The 16964-nt window shown below is 43.4% G+C and overlaps 1 protein-coding gene across 1 annotated transcript; it reads left to right on the top strand.

Annotated features, from left to right (window-relative positions):
• Nucleotides 1–918: 918 nt before the first annotated feature.
• On the top strand, nt 919–12855 carry LOC110539093 (fructose-bisphosphate aldolase A). Its single transcript, XM_021626067.3, has 8 exons — nt 919–1013; nt 2286–2404; nt 6312–6575; nt 6841–7001; nt 7364–7447; nt 7896–8070; nt 10189–10388; nt 12274–12855. Exons 2-8 carry the CDS (start codon nt 2293–2295, stop codon nt 12367–12369), a joined length of 1092 nt encoding a protein of 363 aa, XP_021481742.3. The 5' UTR covers nt 919–1013; nt 2286–2292; the 3' UTR covers nt 12370–12855.
• Nucleotides 12856–16964: the final 4109 nt, after the last annotated feature.

The following is a 16964-nucleotide window of genomic DNA, read 5'->3' as shown; positions in this document are numbered from 1 at the left end:
GATGATGGGGCTGAATGTGAACCCTTGCTGTGTTCCAAGTCGTACCAATGGAGGCTAAGGCTGAACATCAACATGGCCAAACTAAACCAGCACATCATGTTTCACACCAGTAACATGGAGGGAGGGATGGGTGACGTGGATGGAGGTATGGGTAAAGGAAGCGAAGGAGAGCAGAATTAGAAACCAAATTTGAAAGAGGGAGACAATGAAGTAATGAATGGTGATGATGATGATGCACATTGAACATGACAATGCTATAGTTTAGCGCTGCCTACAGTGTCTATAATATAATGTATTTTGAATAGCTTTGCTGCCAGTAGTGTTCTGTACATCTTGTATTGTATTGTATTTATAATATATAGTAGGTCTAGTAATTGAATTCATTATTATGACCAAGGTGTATTCTTATTCCATGTAAACTATGATTATGAATAGTCTCGAGCCAAATCTGCAGCAACATAACATCCCTGAGGTTTCAATTGAAAAGGCTTATTCATTCATAGTAGGTCTAGATTGAGGATAGTGCCGCTTCTGTGGTGCAGTCTGGCTTCAATGCGGCACCACCACAAAGTAGTGCCTTTCTGCAGTGGCAGTATATCACAGGCACGTATAGAGAATGCATTATGCACGTGAGATCTGTCACGTACATGATCGCAAATTTTTCCACCCCTTTATTCCTAAAACACGCCTTCTTTCTCTTCCGTCATTCAAAAGAACGGCACTTGGATGCAAGTGAGCCAACCACTGTCACAGAAAAAACGTTTTCTCCAGACAATGGATGGAATGATATGTCAATCTTTCATCGTGAGTTTTGATTGGACAGTCTCCTTCCGTGGCCTGGGGCAAGGCCCTCTTTTTCGTCACTGGCCTTCCCTTCCCTGGTCACCCTGGTCACATTTAACAGTACTAGACATCCTTCTTCATTGCCTGATATTGCTACAGAACGCATCGCTTCCCTCTTAAAACCGTAAAGTTACAGCTTTTGCTCTATTATCTTTTGCGCAGATAAACTGGTAAGTTTTTTTCATCAACCAATCATTTGTTATGTAAAATGATGTCGTTTCCATCAGACATTACTGTATTGATGTATGTATAAGCCTCAAGCTAAATATGTAATATATATGATGTCGTATTTCATGTCTGTAGTTGAAATATGACTTCTTACGTGTGACTCTTCCTATCCGGCAACTCCCAATGTATTACAAGGTCATACGGATGCAATGGCAAGGACAGACGCGGAAGTATTTTAATTGTATTTATTTAACTAGGCAAGTCAGTTAAGAACAAATTCATATTTACAATAACAGTGGGTTAACTGTCTTGTTCAGAGACAGAACGACAAGAGTTTTACCTTGTCGGCTCGGGGATTCGATCTGGCAACCTTTCGGTTATTGGCCCAATGCTCTAACCACTAGGCTACCTGCCTGTAATACTTGCCGGGACCTAGTATGAAATAACGCGCATATTATGTAAACTGTTCATAGCGGGCAAATAAATCCAGAAATATCACACAAGCACTCCCCAAAAGACAATCAGAACATCGTGTACACGCTACATCAACGGATGCCAAAAGCGAATCCCTCACGTACGCACGGTATGTGAAATCTCCACGCACCGGCTATAAGGGAAGATTTGTATGTATAATGCGATTTGACGCTAGCGTCATGTTGTTTTTCACTGTTGAAATTCTCACCAGAATTTGTGAGATGCTTTTGTTTGAGAAATCGGACGGACTCCTCTGATGGCGCACATAGGCAGACCAAGGTTATATTGGGAGTCTCAGCATGATAACTAGCCTGTGCAGCTGCTAGTGGCGTATATCTATCTACTGTATCGTCTGGGCTTGATGTACACAGACGGTAGGTAATATACACTCGTGTCCCCCGGCAACAGGTTCGTAGTGCGTATATTTCGCCCATTTTTGCCGTCTCGCCATTAAATCTACTTAAGGAGGAAATTGAAGTCATTGCAGCTTGCATGGAGAATGTTTAATGTACGAACCCGGTCGCCATTGGAGTGTATTACAGCCGTATGATGCTGCTATGACAGTTGATTGCGTCAGTGGGGATTAACCATCCTTGCTACAAACACTGAATCTATAATCCTTTCAACATAAAGATTCCTGACAATGATTTCTCTCCATGTCTCCCTCATTCATCTCCCTCACCCCTCCCCTCTCTCCCTCACTCCCACCTCCCCTCTCCCTCTCCCTCTTGCTTTTGCTCTCTCTCTCTCTCTCTCTCTCTCTCTCTCTCTCTCTCTCTCTCTCTCTCTCTCTCTCTCAGAGACACGATGCCTCACTCATTCCCATTCCTCTCTACGGAGCAGAAGAAGGAGCTCAGTGATATTGCTCAGAAGATCGTTGCTCCCGGCAAGGGAATCCTTGCTGCCGATGAGTCTACTGGTAGGGGACTGCTGATGAGTCCACACACACGGATCAGATCACCCACTAAACACACTCATTCATGGCATATCACAGATGGTGTACGGTGGCCTATAATGGGGCTATAACTGACACTGCCAGATGGGCAGAGCAAAAGAGCGAGAGAGAGAGAGAGAGACAGAGAGATTGCACTATTACATAACTCAACCTACCCTACATAACAAGGCCTACATGTAAAAACAGTTTATTATCTGAGAGAGAAGGGTATAAGAATGTATTAAACACAATTTGAACGCTTACCATCACATTTCACAATGTCTGCAAGCAAAACCACATCTTCAGCTGTAACCTACCACTGAGAGAGTCTTGCCCAAGTGGCACTGTAGGCTAGGCTACTTACATAACACATAGAAAAATGTGCCAATCCCTGAAAGGGAGAATGACAACATCCAAGTTCACACTGCTGTTACTATGGTGACGGTCTTCCATCCTTCCCGAGAGCCTCGGAAATACAAGGCTTGGCAAACTGTTCTTCATGTTGGCACTAAACCTCCCATTCAAATTACAATACAGATGTCTTGGAGAATTTGGTGCCATCAAGGCCAGTTTTCCAAATGTAGTATTTATTAAGTGGTGATTTTGTGGGATTTGTCTGTACATGGTATTGCACTTCAAACAAGAACCTTCTTGTCACAAGGCCAGCCTGTTAACGGAAGTAGAGATTTGGAATTGCTATAACACTAGTATATACTGCATATCTATGAATGTATTGAAATGGAACTAATAGCATTTTACCAACATGAAATCTTATTTAAAATCTGCTCTTATTCACCCCAGGAAGAATATTCCACTTTTATTTATTTATTCTGACAAGCGAGCACTTAAATATGGTAATTTTGACATTTTCATAAATTCTTACAATGTTTGGGAATTACATATAGTAAGGCTCCCGAGTGGCACAGAGGTCTAAGGCACTGCATCTCAGTGCTAGAGGCGTCACTACAGACCCTGGTTGGATTCCAGGCTGTATCACAACTGGCCATGATTGGGAGTCTCATAGGGCAACTCACAATTGGACCAGCGTCGTCCAGGTTAGAGTTTGGCCGGGGCAGTCCGTCATTGTAAATATGAATTTATTCTTAACTGACTTGCCTAGTTAAATAAAGGTTAAATAAAAATAAAAGGCATTTGTGATAATTCTATAGCAATATAGAGTAGGAAAGCGGCTGTGCATTTGGACAATTAATAGACACTGCAGTAAATAAAACCTCATTTAAAACATCTGTCTTGTTCAGGACCAGGGTCTACATAGACAAGTGTGCCATAGCTAATCATAGCTACTGTAGATCTTTATGCAAACAAGCCATTTGTCACACGGGCCTGCCATCATTCACTTTGAACTGGACTGTGTGTTTACAGGCAGTTGCAACAGCTTGACTTTAGATCATTAGAACGCATTCGGCAAAAGCCACAAAATACACCTGAATGGATTTCTCCACTTTTTTGTTACGTCACAGCCTTATTCTAAAATTGATTAAATTACATTTTTTTCCCTCATCAATCTCCACACATAATGAGAAAGCGAAAACAGGTTTTTGCAAATTTATTACAAATAAAAAAAACTGAAATACCTTATTTACATAAGTAATTCAGAACCTTTGCTATGAGACTCAAAATTGAGTGCATCCTGTTTCCATTGCTCATCCTTGAGATCTTTCTACAACTTGATTGGAGTCCACCTGTGGTAAATTCAATTGATAGGACATGATTTGGAAAGGCACACACCTGTCTATATAAGGTCCCACAATTGACAGTGCATGTCTGAGCAAAAGCCAGGTCAAAGGAATTGTCAGTAGCTCCGAGACAGGATTGTGTCGAGTCACAGATCTGGGGAAGGTTACCAAAAAATGTCTGCAGCAATAAAGGTCCTCGATAACACAGTGGCCTCCATTATTCTTCAATCAAAGAAGTTTGGAACCACCAAGACTCTTCCGAGAGCTGAACACCCGGCCAAACTGAGCAATCGGGGAGGTGGAGATGACCAATAACCCAATGGTCACTCTGACAGATCTCCAGAGTTCCTCTGTCGAGATTGGAGAATCTTCCAGAAGGACAACCATCTCTGCAGCACTCCACCAATCAGGCCTTTATGGTAGAGTGGCCAGACGGAAACCACTCCTCAGTATTAGGCACATGACAGCCCGCTTAGAGTTTGCCAAAATGCACTTGAAGGACTCTCAAACGATGAGAAACAAGATGATCTGGTATGATGAAACCAAGATTGAACTCTTTGGCCAGAATGCCACGTCTGGAGGAAACCAGGCACTGCTCATCGCCTGGCCAATACCATCCCTACGGGGAAGCATTGTGGTGGCAGCATCATGCTGGGGGGATGTTTTCAGCAGCAGGGACTGGGAGAATTTTCAGGATCGAGAGATAGATGAACGGAGAAAAGTACAGAGAAATCCTTGATGAAAACCTTCTCCAGAGCTCTCAGGACCTCAGACTGGGTGAAGGTTCACCTTCCAACAGGACAATGACACTAAGCACACAGCCAAGACAACGCAGGAGTGGCTTCGGGACAAGTCTCTGAATGTCCTTAAGTGGCCCAGCCAGAGCCCAGACTTGAACCTGATCGAACATCTCTGGAGAGACCTGAAAATAGCTGTACAGCGATGCTCCCCATCCAACCTGACAGAGCTTGAGAGGATCTGCAGAGAAGAATGGGAGAAACTCCCCAAATACAGGTGTGCCAAGCTTGTAGCGTCATACCTAAGAAGACTCAAGGCTGTAATCGCTGCCAAATGTGCTTCAACAAAGTACTGAGTAAATGGTCTGAATACTTAAAAAATATATATATTTATACACTACCGTTCTCTCTGTACTTTGCTCCATTCACCTTTCTCTCAATCCTGATTAGTCTCCCAGTCCCTGCCGTTGAAAAACATGCCTACATCATGATGCAGCCACTACCATGCTTCACCATAAGGATGGTGCCAGGTTTCCTCCAGATGTGACGCTTGGCATTCAGGCCAAACAGTTAAATCTTGGTTTTATCAGATCAGAGAATCTTGTTTCTCATAGACTGAAAGTCCTTTAGGTGCATTTTTGCAAACTCTAAGCGGGCTGTCATGTGCCTTTTACTGAGGAGTGACTTCCATCTGGCCACTCTACCATAAAGGCCTGATTGATGGAGTGCTGCAGAGATGGTTGTCCTTCTGGAAGGTTCTCCCATCTCCAAAGAGGAACTCTGGAGCGCTGTCAGAGTGACCATCGGGTTCTTGGTCACCTCCCTGACCAAGACCCCTCTCCCCTGATTGCTCAGTTTGGCTGGGTGTCCAGCTCTAGGAAGAGTCTTGATGGTTCCAAATTTTGTCCATTTAAGACTGATGGAGGCCGCTGTGTTCTTAGGGACCTTCAATGCGGCAGACATTTTTTGGTACCCTTCCCCAGATCTGTGCCTTGACACAATCCTGTCACGGAGCTCTACGGACAATTCCTTCGACCTCATGGCTTGGTTTTTGCTCTGACATTCACTGTCAGCTGTGGGTCCTTTTATATAGACAGATGTGTTCCTTTCCAAGTAATGTCCAATCAATTGAATCACCGCTGGACTTCAATCAAGTTGTAGAAACATCTCAAGAATGATCCATGGAAACAGGATGCACCTGAGCTCAATTTCGAGTCTCATAGCATAGGGTCTAAATACTTATGTAAATAAGGTATTTAAAAAAAAAAAAACTGTTTTCGCTTTGTCATTATGGTGTATTGTGTGTAGATTGATGGGTATTTTTATTTTGTTTAATACATTTTAGAAGAAGGCTGTAACGTAACAACATTTGGACAAAGGAAAGGGGTCTGAAAACTTTCTGAATGCACTGTATATATTTTATATTTATCGTATTCATTTTTAACCTCATTCCAACAGGCAGCGTCGCCAAGCGTTTCCAAAGCATCAACGCTGAGAACACTGAGGAGAACCGCCGTCTTTACCGCCAGCTCCTCTTCACGGCCGACCGCGTAGAGCCATGCATCGGCGGGGTCATCTTCTTCCATGAGACCCTGTACCAGAAGACAGACGACGGCAAGCTGTTCCCCCAGCTCATCAAGGAGAGGGACATGGTGGTGGGCATCAAGGTGGACAAAGGTGTCGTCCCCCTGGCCGGGACCAACGGAGAGACCACCACTCAGGGTGAGCGACAACGGCAGGCCGGGTCTAGGTGACCTTTCACCTCTAGAATTGAGCTCAACTTTGCTACATATGCAGATTGTATTCAGGGGATGGTTTGAAGAGTGAAACTGGAACAAAGTGTCAAGTCATGTTTATTTCATAATGTTACACATATCCACCTCCCCCTCTCTGTCTGTCTGTCTGTATGTCTGTCTGTCTATCTCTCTCCCTCGCTGTCTGTCTGTCTCTCGCTCTCTCTGTATGTCTCTCTGTCTCTCTCCCTCAGGTCTGGATGGTCTGTACGAGCGGTGTGCCCAGTACAAAAAGGACGGAGCTGACTTTGCTAAGTGGCGTTGTGTGCTGAAGATCACTGACACCACCCCCTCAGAGCTGGCCATCAAGGAGAACGCCAACGTCCTGGCGCGCTACGCCAGCATCTGCCAGATGGTGAGACACACAGAAACACGCATTGAACATGTGTGAACATATTGGCACACATATAATGAGTTGGCACACACTTGGCCCCTACAGTTCACGATTACGTTACATCATTACCCACTCTTCATCAATCTCCACAAAACAATATATATTTATTGTAAATGTTTCACATCTGGGCTTCGAAAAAAAATATGACCACTATAATTACTTATCAAGGAGTTGTAGTTATTTTAGCCTGCTCTGTAGAGTTAACCACCAAGTTAATCAAATTAGCTCGGGTGCCAAGTTGCGAACTCCGGTGCCATTGAAAAGTTGTATTGTCTGTTCTGTAGTCATGACGCTGGTTGCCATGCTCCTTTGCCCTTCCCTAGCATGGCATCGTGCCCATCGTGGAGCCTGAGATCCTGCCAGACGGAGACCATGACCTGAAGCGCTGCCAGTATGTCACAGAGAAGGTGTGGGATCGCTCCGACTAACATAAAAATAGTGGCTACCTTCCAATAGCCATTCTAGCTTGCCACTTAAAATGCATGTCAGCTTCATTCTAGTTGGCTGCATTTAGACAGGCAGCATAATTCTGACCAAGTTGATTTTTTGACATTGGATCCTGTTCAGATCTGATCTGATTGGTAAAAAGAGTGAAAAACTAGTGAAAAAAAGATCAGAATTGGTCTGATGTGTAAATGCAACCTTAGTGTGGGTATTGGAATAGAGCGTGCTAAGTCTGGGTAGGATAGGAACACTCATTAGATCAATCAGTCATTCAATCAATTTCAACACCTCTAACTATTTCTGTCGGTCTCATCCCTATTTCTTCTGTCCCCTTGTCTTTCTCTCTCCCGCTCTCTGTCCCCTGTCTTTTTCCGGTCGCTCTCTCTTTCTCTCTCCCCCTCCTCCCCCCAGGTTCTGGCTGCAGTGTATAAGGCTCTCTCTGACCACCATGTGTACCTGGAGGGCACCCTGCTGAAGCCCAACATGGTCACCCCTGGACACTCCTGCTCCCAAAAGTTTAGCAACCAGGAGATAGCCATGGCAACTGTCACCGCCCTGCGCCGCACCGTGCCCCCAGCCGTGCCTGGTGAGAAGGAGAGACATACACAGGAACAGTCGAAACGTTTGGACACACCTACTCGCTTGGACACACCTACCTCAATATTATAAAAAAGTCATATTGCACTTTTGCACATTACATACCTGAATTAATAGGGTCAAATGACGAGACAGAGAAACGTTAGGTTTCAGAACTAGTCATTTTCCAAGAATGAAGAAGAAATCTCGAAGATCTCACTAACGCACTCCATTGACGTTATATACAGCACATACACTACCGGTCAAAGTTTTAGAACACCTACTCATTCAAGGGTTTTTCTTAATTTGGACTATTTTCTACATTGTAGAATAATAGTGAAGACATCAAAACTATGAAATATCACATGGAATGATGTAGTAACATAAAAAAGTGTTAAACAAATCTAGATATATTTTATATTTGAGATTCTTCAAAGTAATCACCCTTTGCCTTGATAACAGCTTTGCACACTTGGTATTCTCTCAACCAGCTTCACCTGGAATGCTTTTCCAACAGTCTTGAAGGAGTTCCCACATATGCTGAGCACTTGTTGGCTGCTTTTCCTTCACTCTGCGGTCCAACACATCCCAAACCATTTCAATTGGGTTGAGGTCGGGTGATTGTGGAGGCCAGGTCATCTGATGCAACACTCCATCACTCTCCTTCTTGGTCAAATAGCCCTTACACAGCCTGGAGGTGTGTTGGATCATTGTCCTGTTGTAAAACAAATAATAGTCCCAGTAAGCACAAACCAGATGGGACGGCGTATCGCTGCAAAATGCTGTGGATGCCATGCTGGTTAAGTGTGCCTTGATTTCTAAATAAATCACTGACAGTGTCACCAGCAAAGCACCATCACATCTCCTCCATGCTTCACGAAGATCACATGCGGAGATCATCCGTTCACCTACTCTGCATCTCACAAAGACACGGCGGTTGGAACCAGAAATCTCAAATGTGGACTCATCAGACCAAAGGACAGATTTCTACCGGTCTAATGTCCATTGCTCGTGTTTCTTGGCCCAAGCAAGTCTTTTTTTCTTATTGGTGTCCTTTAGTATTGTTTTCTTTGCAGCAATTCGACCATGAAGGCCTGATTCACGCAGTCTCCTCTGAACAGTTGATGTTGAGATGTGTCTGTTACTTGAACTTTGATGCTTTGATTGAACTCTAATGGACTTATCCTCTGCAGCAGAGATAACTTTGGATCTTCCTGTGGCGGTCCTCATGAGAGCCAGGTTCATCATAGCGCTCGATGGTTTTTGTGACTGCACCTGAAGAAAGTTTAAAAGTTCTTGACATTTTCCCTATTGACTGACCTTCATGTCTTGAAGTAATGATGGACTGTTGTTTCTCTTTGCTTATTTGAGCTATTCTTGCCATAATATGGACTTGGTCTTTTACCAAATAGGGCTATCTTCTGTATACCTCCCCTACCTTATAACAACACAACTGATTGGCTGAAATGCATTCAGATGGAAAGACATTCCACAAATTAACTTTTAAGAAGGCACACCTGTTAGTTGAAATGTTTTACCTCATGAGAGAATACCAAGAGTGTGCAAAGCTGTCATCAAGGCAACGGGTGGCTACTTTGAAGAATCTCAAATATAAAATATTTTTTTAACACTTTTTTGGTTACTACCTGATTCCATATGTGTTATTTCACAGTTTTGATGTCTTCACTATTATTCTACAATGTAGAAAATAGTAAAAAAAAAAAAAAAATACATATACTATACATATATAAATATGGAGATACACACACACACACACATACACACGTGCATGCATGCACGTGTAGCACATGGCGATGTGTGAAACTTACTCCTCAGTCTTAAGTGTCCACGCTTTTGCCGCTCAAGAGCTAGCTTTTGAGTGGCGCAACCCGCAGAGATGCTTGAGGGAGAAAGGTCATGTGTGTTTGTGAAGCAGAGGTCCCGGTTTCGAGCCAGGTATGTTCCGAATTGGGAGGAAGTGGTACTCACTAAGCAAGCAACATGACATCCTTTACACGCACACACACTCACTCTACTTTCCACACACACACAAACCCTTCTCCCCCACACACATCTCCTCTTATCTTACCCTTCCTCTCCCTGTCTCCCTCCCTCCGTCCTTCCCCAGGCATCACCTTCCTGTCTGGCGGCCAGTCTGAGGAAGAAGCCTCCATCAACCTGAATGCCATGAACCAGTGTCCCCTTCACCGGCCCTGGGCCATCACGTTCTCCTATGGCCGCGCCCTGCAGGCCTCCGCCCTCAAGGCCTGGGGAGGCAAGCCAGAGAACGGCAAGGCCTGCCAGGAGGAGTTCATCAAGAGAGCCCTGGTAGGACCCACACAGAGAGAAGAACATGAGGAAGGGAGATACGAAGGGTGGCATTCAAATAGTAGTATTTGTTTTCTTTCTAACGTTTCATTGAGCCTGCCTACCTTGAGTGTTAGATGGGTGGGCTTTGCACTTTCGGAATTATTCAATTTGTTCCCTTGCACGGGGCAAGTAAAGTATTCCGAGATGAACTTTTAACTATAATAACTTCCCAAAGATATTACTAATTTATCAAGTGACCCTAATGCAGCACAGCTGTCAACATTCTCAGAGTCAGGTTAAGGCATTTATATAGTAAGCGTGATGGTACTTTGTGCATAGTTCAACAGTTCAACAAAAGCAGTGAATACATGGGCATTACATCACAAGGTTCTTAGAATTATTGTGACCCTCTGTGATGACAAACTACAGCAGGGCTATTCAACTAGCTGCCAGTTTATACATTTATAATGTGCTTTTGATACATTTAAAAATAGAAATAAAACATTTTTTTGGGGGGGGGGGGGTTAGAGACGGTGAGAGAAAGACTGGAAAGATTGGAGAGAAGTTTGTGCCAGAAGGGCGTGGGCTGGATTTGGATCCACGTCAACACAGTAAATATGTGGCCCTAACTGCTAGACCATCTCAGTCCACCCCCTGGATAAATTCTGAACATTAAGTTTTAAAAATCTGACAAAAATATATGTTTTGTGCCAAAATGAGCCCTCAATATTCTAGTCAATATTCTCCAGTAGGCGAATCTGTTTTCCTGTAGTCCTGCCCATGAAGTGCTGTCAATTAATATCCTTCAACATACAGCCAATCAGAGCTGCTAACATCAGCCAATCGCAGCTGCAAACATCTGGCGGCGCCACCGCATGAACATCACTTGTTTCATAGTCATCATGATCTACTTTTACATAATGATGTTAGGTGGCTAAGCAAGGGTAATGCTCTCAAGCATGTATGTCAGCTTAGGAAGGAGAGAGTTTCTTTTTTCTGTGATTACCGCCACAAGAAAGCCAACACAAATCAAGCAAAAATGCTTGATAGGGAGTTCGTAGCAGAGGTTTGTTTTTCAGTTCAATCACTTGAATTGACTTAATGTGGTATTATAGGGGAGGGATGAAACCGTTAATGACATGATTGAAAAAAATACTGCTTTTCAAAAGAAATGTGTTATTTTCTCCTGATTTTTAGCCCAAACAAAATGCTAAATTTTCCTACACTCGGCTCGAATTGAGCAGAATGTCGTCTGTCGGGCACCGAAAGCGTGCAGCTCAAATAACTGGTTGTCCCATGGAGCAGCGTACAGATGAACGACAGCGGTAGAGTAGTTAAATGAAACAAGTTTTTCATAATTCATAAAAAGAATGCATCGCGGATTCGTATTTCCTGTAACTCTCTGAAGAAGTAACGCTTGTTTGTGTGCGCCCATGTGTTGTGTAGCCAGTTACAATGCCAAAACAAGTATTTTCTCAAAAACCTTTCCAATTAAATATTGACTCCAAAGTAGGCCTACTTGACAGAATGATATCATGATGGTTTGGAGCCTATAAATGTGTTGGCCATTTGTTTTTTCAAAATCTGCCATCACATGTACACTACTGTATATTGTACAGAAGGCGTGTTGGATAGCCCTGGACTACAGTCTCTAGGATAAGGTCCTAGACAGTCCTAGACACACCGTATAAACCTAATAAAGGAAGGCCATTGGGTGCATACCTAATGTTCCTACAGCAATGAGATTGCAAGAGGAAGTGGGGAGACAGAGGGTCTGTACTAATTGTTGTCTTTTATCTTTCTTCTACTTTCTCTCTCTCTCCGGCTTACATTCTTCTCTCTTTCCCAAACCCTCTCTCACTCTTTCTTTCTCTCTCTCCCTCTCTATCTCTCTCATTTACAGAACAACAGCAAGGCCTGTCAGGGCAAGTATGTTTCCTCTGGAGACAAGGGCGCCGCCGGTGGAGAATCCCTCTATGTGGCCAACCATGCCTATTAAGTATGGACCCACCCCTTTCAATATCAAACCACACCCACATTTCCCCACACTATCCACTCAGCTGTTACCCTTCTTTTCTTTTTTGCAAAACTCTTTCCCTCTTCCATTTTTTTAAAAATTTTTCTTTGGGCTTGTGATGTCACTGTTATGTTATTGTCTAGTGCAGGAAAGTTAAGTGTGTCTCGTCAGTTATTTTAACATTTTAGCACTCAAACGCCCCTCTGTGATCCTTTGCCCCTAGTCACTCCCCGTTCGCTGCTGAGCTTGAGAGCTCCAGCTCTTTGCCCCCACCCCCCCCTCTGCTTACAATATCCTCCCCTGTGACTATCCCTCGTGATTCAGTGTTGTCTTCTTGATGATTCCTAAGTACATGTGCCTTCTTCTCTTGACTGAAAAAAACCCTGGAGGAAGACCTTGTAGAGTATATTATTAATGTATGAGATTCTATACACTGGAAATAGAAAATAAAGAATCATATTCACTAAATGCACTTTTGTGCTATCATGTTTTGGGTTTGGGCAGACTGCCTGCTCTAATGAGACTGCTAGATGGGGGTGTAACTACCATTATCAGTGACAACAGGGTCAGAAAATGCTTGGGGATTCACAGCATGTCATGCTGTAGCTGTAAAAACATGAAAAAGGAAGATACACATTCGTGTAAGGAGTACAGTATTGTAGATGCCAACTGACCGGCAATGAGTAACACATTTGAACAGTCACAATATCAATCTCTGATAGCAGTTAAAACAACAGACTCACACACAGGTTGACTAGCTAATTATTGCAGTATGAATTGTCACAGTCAAGAATCGACGAGTAGATCACTCACAATCAATAGCAATATGCAGCCTTAAAAGGACGTCAATGCATTATTTAAAGGGATAGTTCACCTTAATTACAAAATGACATATTGGTTTCCTTACCCTTTAAGGAAACCAATATGTATGACAGCGATCATGCTTTGGTTTTGTTTACCTGGCCACTGTTTCTACATTTCTGGCACACATTCAATCCAAGTCAATAGTCCCAATATCATTCATCAGTAACTTCTTTGAGCTACACAAGGTAAACAAAAAAAAAGCATGGCTTGCTGTCATACCTTGTCCATAGACTGCGTACTATCCCTTTAAACAAAAGTCACAAGCCAGAGATTTTGGTTAATCTGAGATAAAGAAGAATATAAAAAGAGGGATGGACTACTGTCTCATAAACAGTCAGGATGACCTAGGCCTCAGCAGAAGCCTGGTGTCGGAGTTAATAATCTCCTGGATGAAAACCATGTAGCGGGCCACCTGGGTGTAGACTCCAGGGATGCCTTCTCTACTGCAGCCTTTCCCGAAACCCGTGATTCCTACCTGGACAAACTGACCAGTAGAGAGACATACCAACGGCCCACCAGAGTCCCCCTGACAAGTGGACAAGATAAACCACAAGTAAGACTGTGTTTTCCTTCAAGTGATGCAGTACCTGACAGGTGTCCTTGCCACCCTCCCAGAACCCAGCACACATCTCGAAGGTGAGAACAGGATACGCTTCCAGGCAAGCACACTACTTAATGAGGGGCACTCTCAGCTGCTGCAGGATCTTATCGGCAGACAACGGTCCTGGAGAACATGAGAGAGAGCGCAAGAGAGGGGGACAAACATTGAGTTAAAATATATAGTATGGGATCTAGAGTTCAAGAAATAAAGAAGGGAGAGTGGGAGGAGAATACGAATAGGGGGATGAAGGCAAGCTAAAAGAACCTGGGCACAACATCTACTGGTTATCCAGTAGATTAGTAAGAATGGCTCACCCCTTGCCTTTTCCCTTTCTCCAGATTACAACCTTTCACTTTCAGTTAATTGAAAATGGGACCATTTTCATTTGACGAACAAAATGTTGACAGCGGTGCCATACAGGTTATAAAATAGTATTTTCGATGTGCCGATTCCATGGCACATGGTTTATGAACTGATACCCAAAACAATGCTTGATTCAAACTTGGTGTTTCAATTTAAATGATTAATTCTTGCCACCAACAGAATGTTACAGTGCCTTGAAAAAGTATTCATCCCATAGTATCCATTGTATTTATGTTTTCAATTAACATTTGGCGATGAAATATAGTTAACATTTTGGCAACCCCATCTGTTTTGCTCCATAGTTGCACATGCATCGGTCTTGTTGCTAAACAACCAACCCGTCGTCTACACCAGACCCTAATTGTGACTGTGGGGACACAAAACAATTACCAATAATATACACTAGATGGAGACAAAGTTTGATATATTGTACACAATTGTCCATAATGGTGCAAAAATGATGCAGAAAAATATGTATGTGTGAGAGGGGATGCTGGTTTATTCTGAGGCCCCCAGCAGTTAGATGCTATCTAGGACTCCAATTAATGTTCAACATAGTCGTTCAGCAACCAAGACTCTGGGCTACCGAAAAAACAATTTGTCAATGTCCATGGAGGCTGCAAGTTAGTGATCCCCAGATTTGCATTCTCTCTGATCTGGTCCTCCATGAGGGTGACCAACTGCGAGAAACTAGGTTATCGATATGTCTAATTTTCTTGACTACTAGTGGAGCTAGCTGGTAAATCAAGCTCTCTCTTGCCAACCAAGTCGGAAGAGGAGTGAAAACATCTTCTCTCCCAAGAAAAGCCTTGAATGCTGTTCTTTCAATTAAGTTATGCCTTCCAGTTCTGATATAACTGCTGCTATAGCATAACCAACACCAACCTCCTCAAGAGAAATCATTGTTATTAGGATTTTCGACTTTGCCCCCAGTACAGGCGCCTCTTGTTGTCATCATCAACTAAACCACCCTCACAGATTATCAGAGGACGCTGATTGGTCCAGCCGTACGGTGGAGGGAAGGGAAGAACTCAGAGGCTGTCAATTGTGCATCTGTAAAAGATTCTGAGGGTCTTAGGGGCCAAGCCAAATTTCTTCAGCCTCCTGAGGTTGAAGAGGTGAAGTTGCGCCTTCTTCACCACACTGTGTGGGTGGACCATTTCAGATTGTAAGTGTTGTGTACGCCGAGGAACTTGAAGCTTTCCACCTTCTCCACTGCAGTCCCGTCAATGTGGATAGGGACTTGATCCTTCTGCTGTTTCCTGAAGTCCACGATTGGCTCCTTAGTTTTGTTGATGTTGAAGAAGAGGTTATTTTCCTGACACCACTCCACCAGAGCCCTCACCTCCTCCCTGTAGGCTGTCTCGTCATTGTTGGTAATCAAGCCTTCTACTATTGTGTCGTCTGCAAACTTGATGATTGAGTTGGAACCGTGCGTAGCCACGCAGTCATGGGTGAACAGGGAATACAAGAGGGGGCTGTGCACACACTTAGCCTACTGGTCTGACTTGGTGGCGCACCTGTTTTAGAGAAATGTCATCATTGAACATTGTTAGAGGTTTCATTGTCTGATTACAGTGCATTCGGAAAGTATTCAGACCCCTTGACTTTTCCACATTTTGTTACATTACAGCCTTATTCTTGAATGTATTTTTAAAAATCCTTCTCATCAATCTAGACACAATACCCCATAACGACAAAGCAAAAACAGGTAAATAAAATGTTTTTGCAAATACGGAAATATCACATTTACATAAGTATTCAGACTCGTTACTCAGTACTTTGTTGAAGCACTTTTGGCAGCGATTTCAGCCTTGAGTCTTCTTGAGTATGACGCTACAAGCTTGGGACACCTGTATTTGGGGAGTTTCTCCCATTCTTCTCTGCAGATCCTCTCAGGTTCTGTCAGGTTGGATCGGGAGCGTCGCTGCACAGCTATTTTCAGCTCTCTCCAGAGATGTTTAATCAGATTCAGAACGGGCTCTGGCCACGTAAGTACATTCAGAGACTTGCCCCGAAGCCAATCCTGCATTGTCTTGGCTGTGTGCTTAGGGTCGTTGTCCTGTTGGAAGGTGAACCTTTGCCCCAGACAGTTTGGCTGGGCGGCCAGCTCTAGGAAGAGTCTTGGTGGTTCCAAACGTCTTCCATTTAAGAATAACGAAGGCCACTGTGTTCTTGGGGACCTTCAATGCTGCAGATATTTTTTGGTACCCTTCCCAGATCTGTGCCTCGACACAATCCTGTCTCGGAGCTACAGACAATTCCTTCAACCTCATTTGTTGGTTTTTGCTCTGACCTGCACTGTCAACTGTGGGACCTTATATAGACGGGTGTGTGCCTTTCAAATCATGTCCAATCAATTGAATTTACCACAGGTGCTCCAATCAAGTTGTAGAAAAATCTCAAGGATGATCAATGGAAACAGGATGCACTCAATTTCGAGTTTCATTGCAACGTGTCTGAATACTTATGTGCTGCCATCCTGTTAGAAGGTAACAGATTATTTTATTACAAGGGTTCAATTGGATTTTCATTGTGTGCAATGGTGTTATTTGCCCCCTAGTGGATGTTTCTGGTACTTAGAAAGACAACGCAAACAGGAAGTAGAGAATTTGTTCTGCACGCATAGAAGCAGCTACAAACAACGCTACGGTGCAGGTCTTTCAATGTAGTTATTTCTTGTCACGCTTCAGCCTTGGAAAATATTTGTTTGTAAGTTCAATTCAAGCATTTAGCTAATGATTATAAT

The sequence above is a fragment of the Oncorhynchus mykiss genome, chromosome 12 (genome assembly GCF_057628025.1).
Source record: "Oncorhynchus mykiss isolate SJ-2025 chromosome 12, ASM5762802v1, whole genome shotgun sequence".
Taxonomy (NCBI): domain Eukaryota; kingdom Metazoa; phylum Chordata; class Actinopteri; order Salmoniformes; family Salmonidae; genus Oncorhynchus; species Oncorhynchus mykiss.
Note: the sequence above shows the minus strand (reverse complement) of the source record. Positions and strands in the feature narration are given on the sequence as shown.

What these genes read in the sequence shown, in the direction of transcription:
- LOC110539093 (XM_021626067.3), top strand. Translation starts at nt 2,293, where the DNA reads ATGCCTCACTCATTCCCATTCCTCTCTACGGAGCAGAAGAAGGAGCTC. An exon ending in TGCTGCCGATGAGTCTACTG is followed by an intron (nt 2,405 to 6,311) that starts GTAGGGGACTGC and finishes TCATTCCAACAG; the next exon opens with GCAGCGTCGCCAAGCGTTTC. An exon ending in CGGAGAGACCACCACTCAGG is followed by an intron (nt 6,576 to 6,840) that starts GTGAGCGACAAC and finishes TCTCTCCCTCAG; the next exon opens with GTCTGGATGGTCTGTACGAG.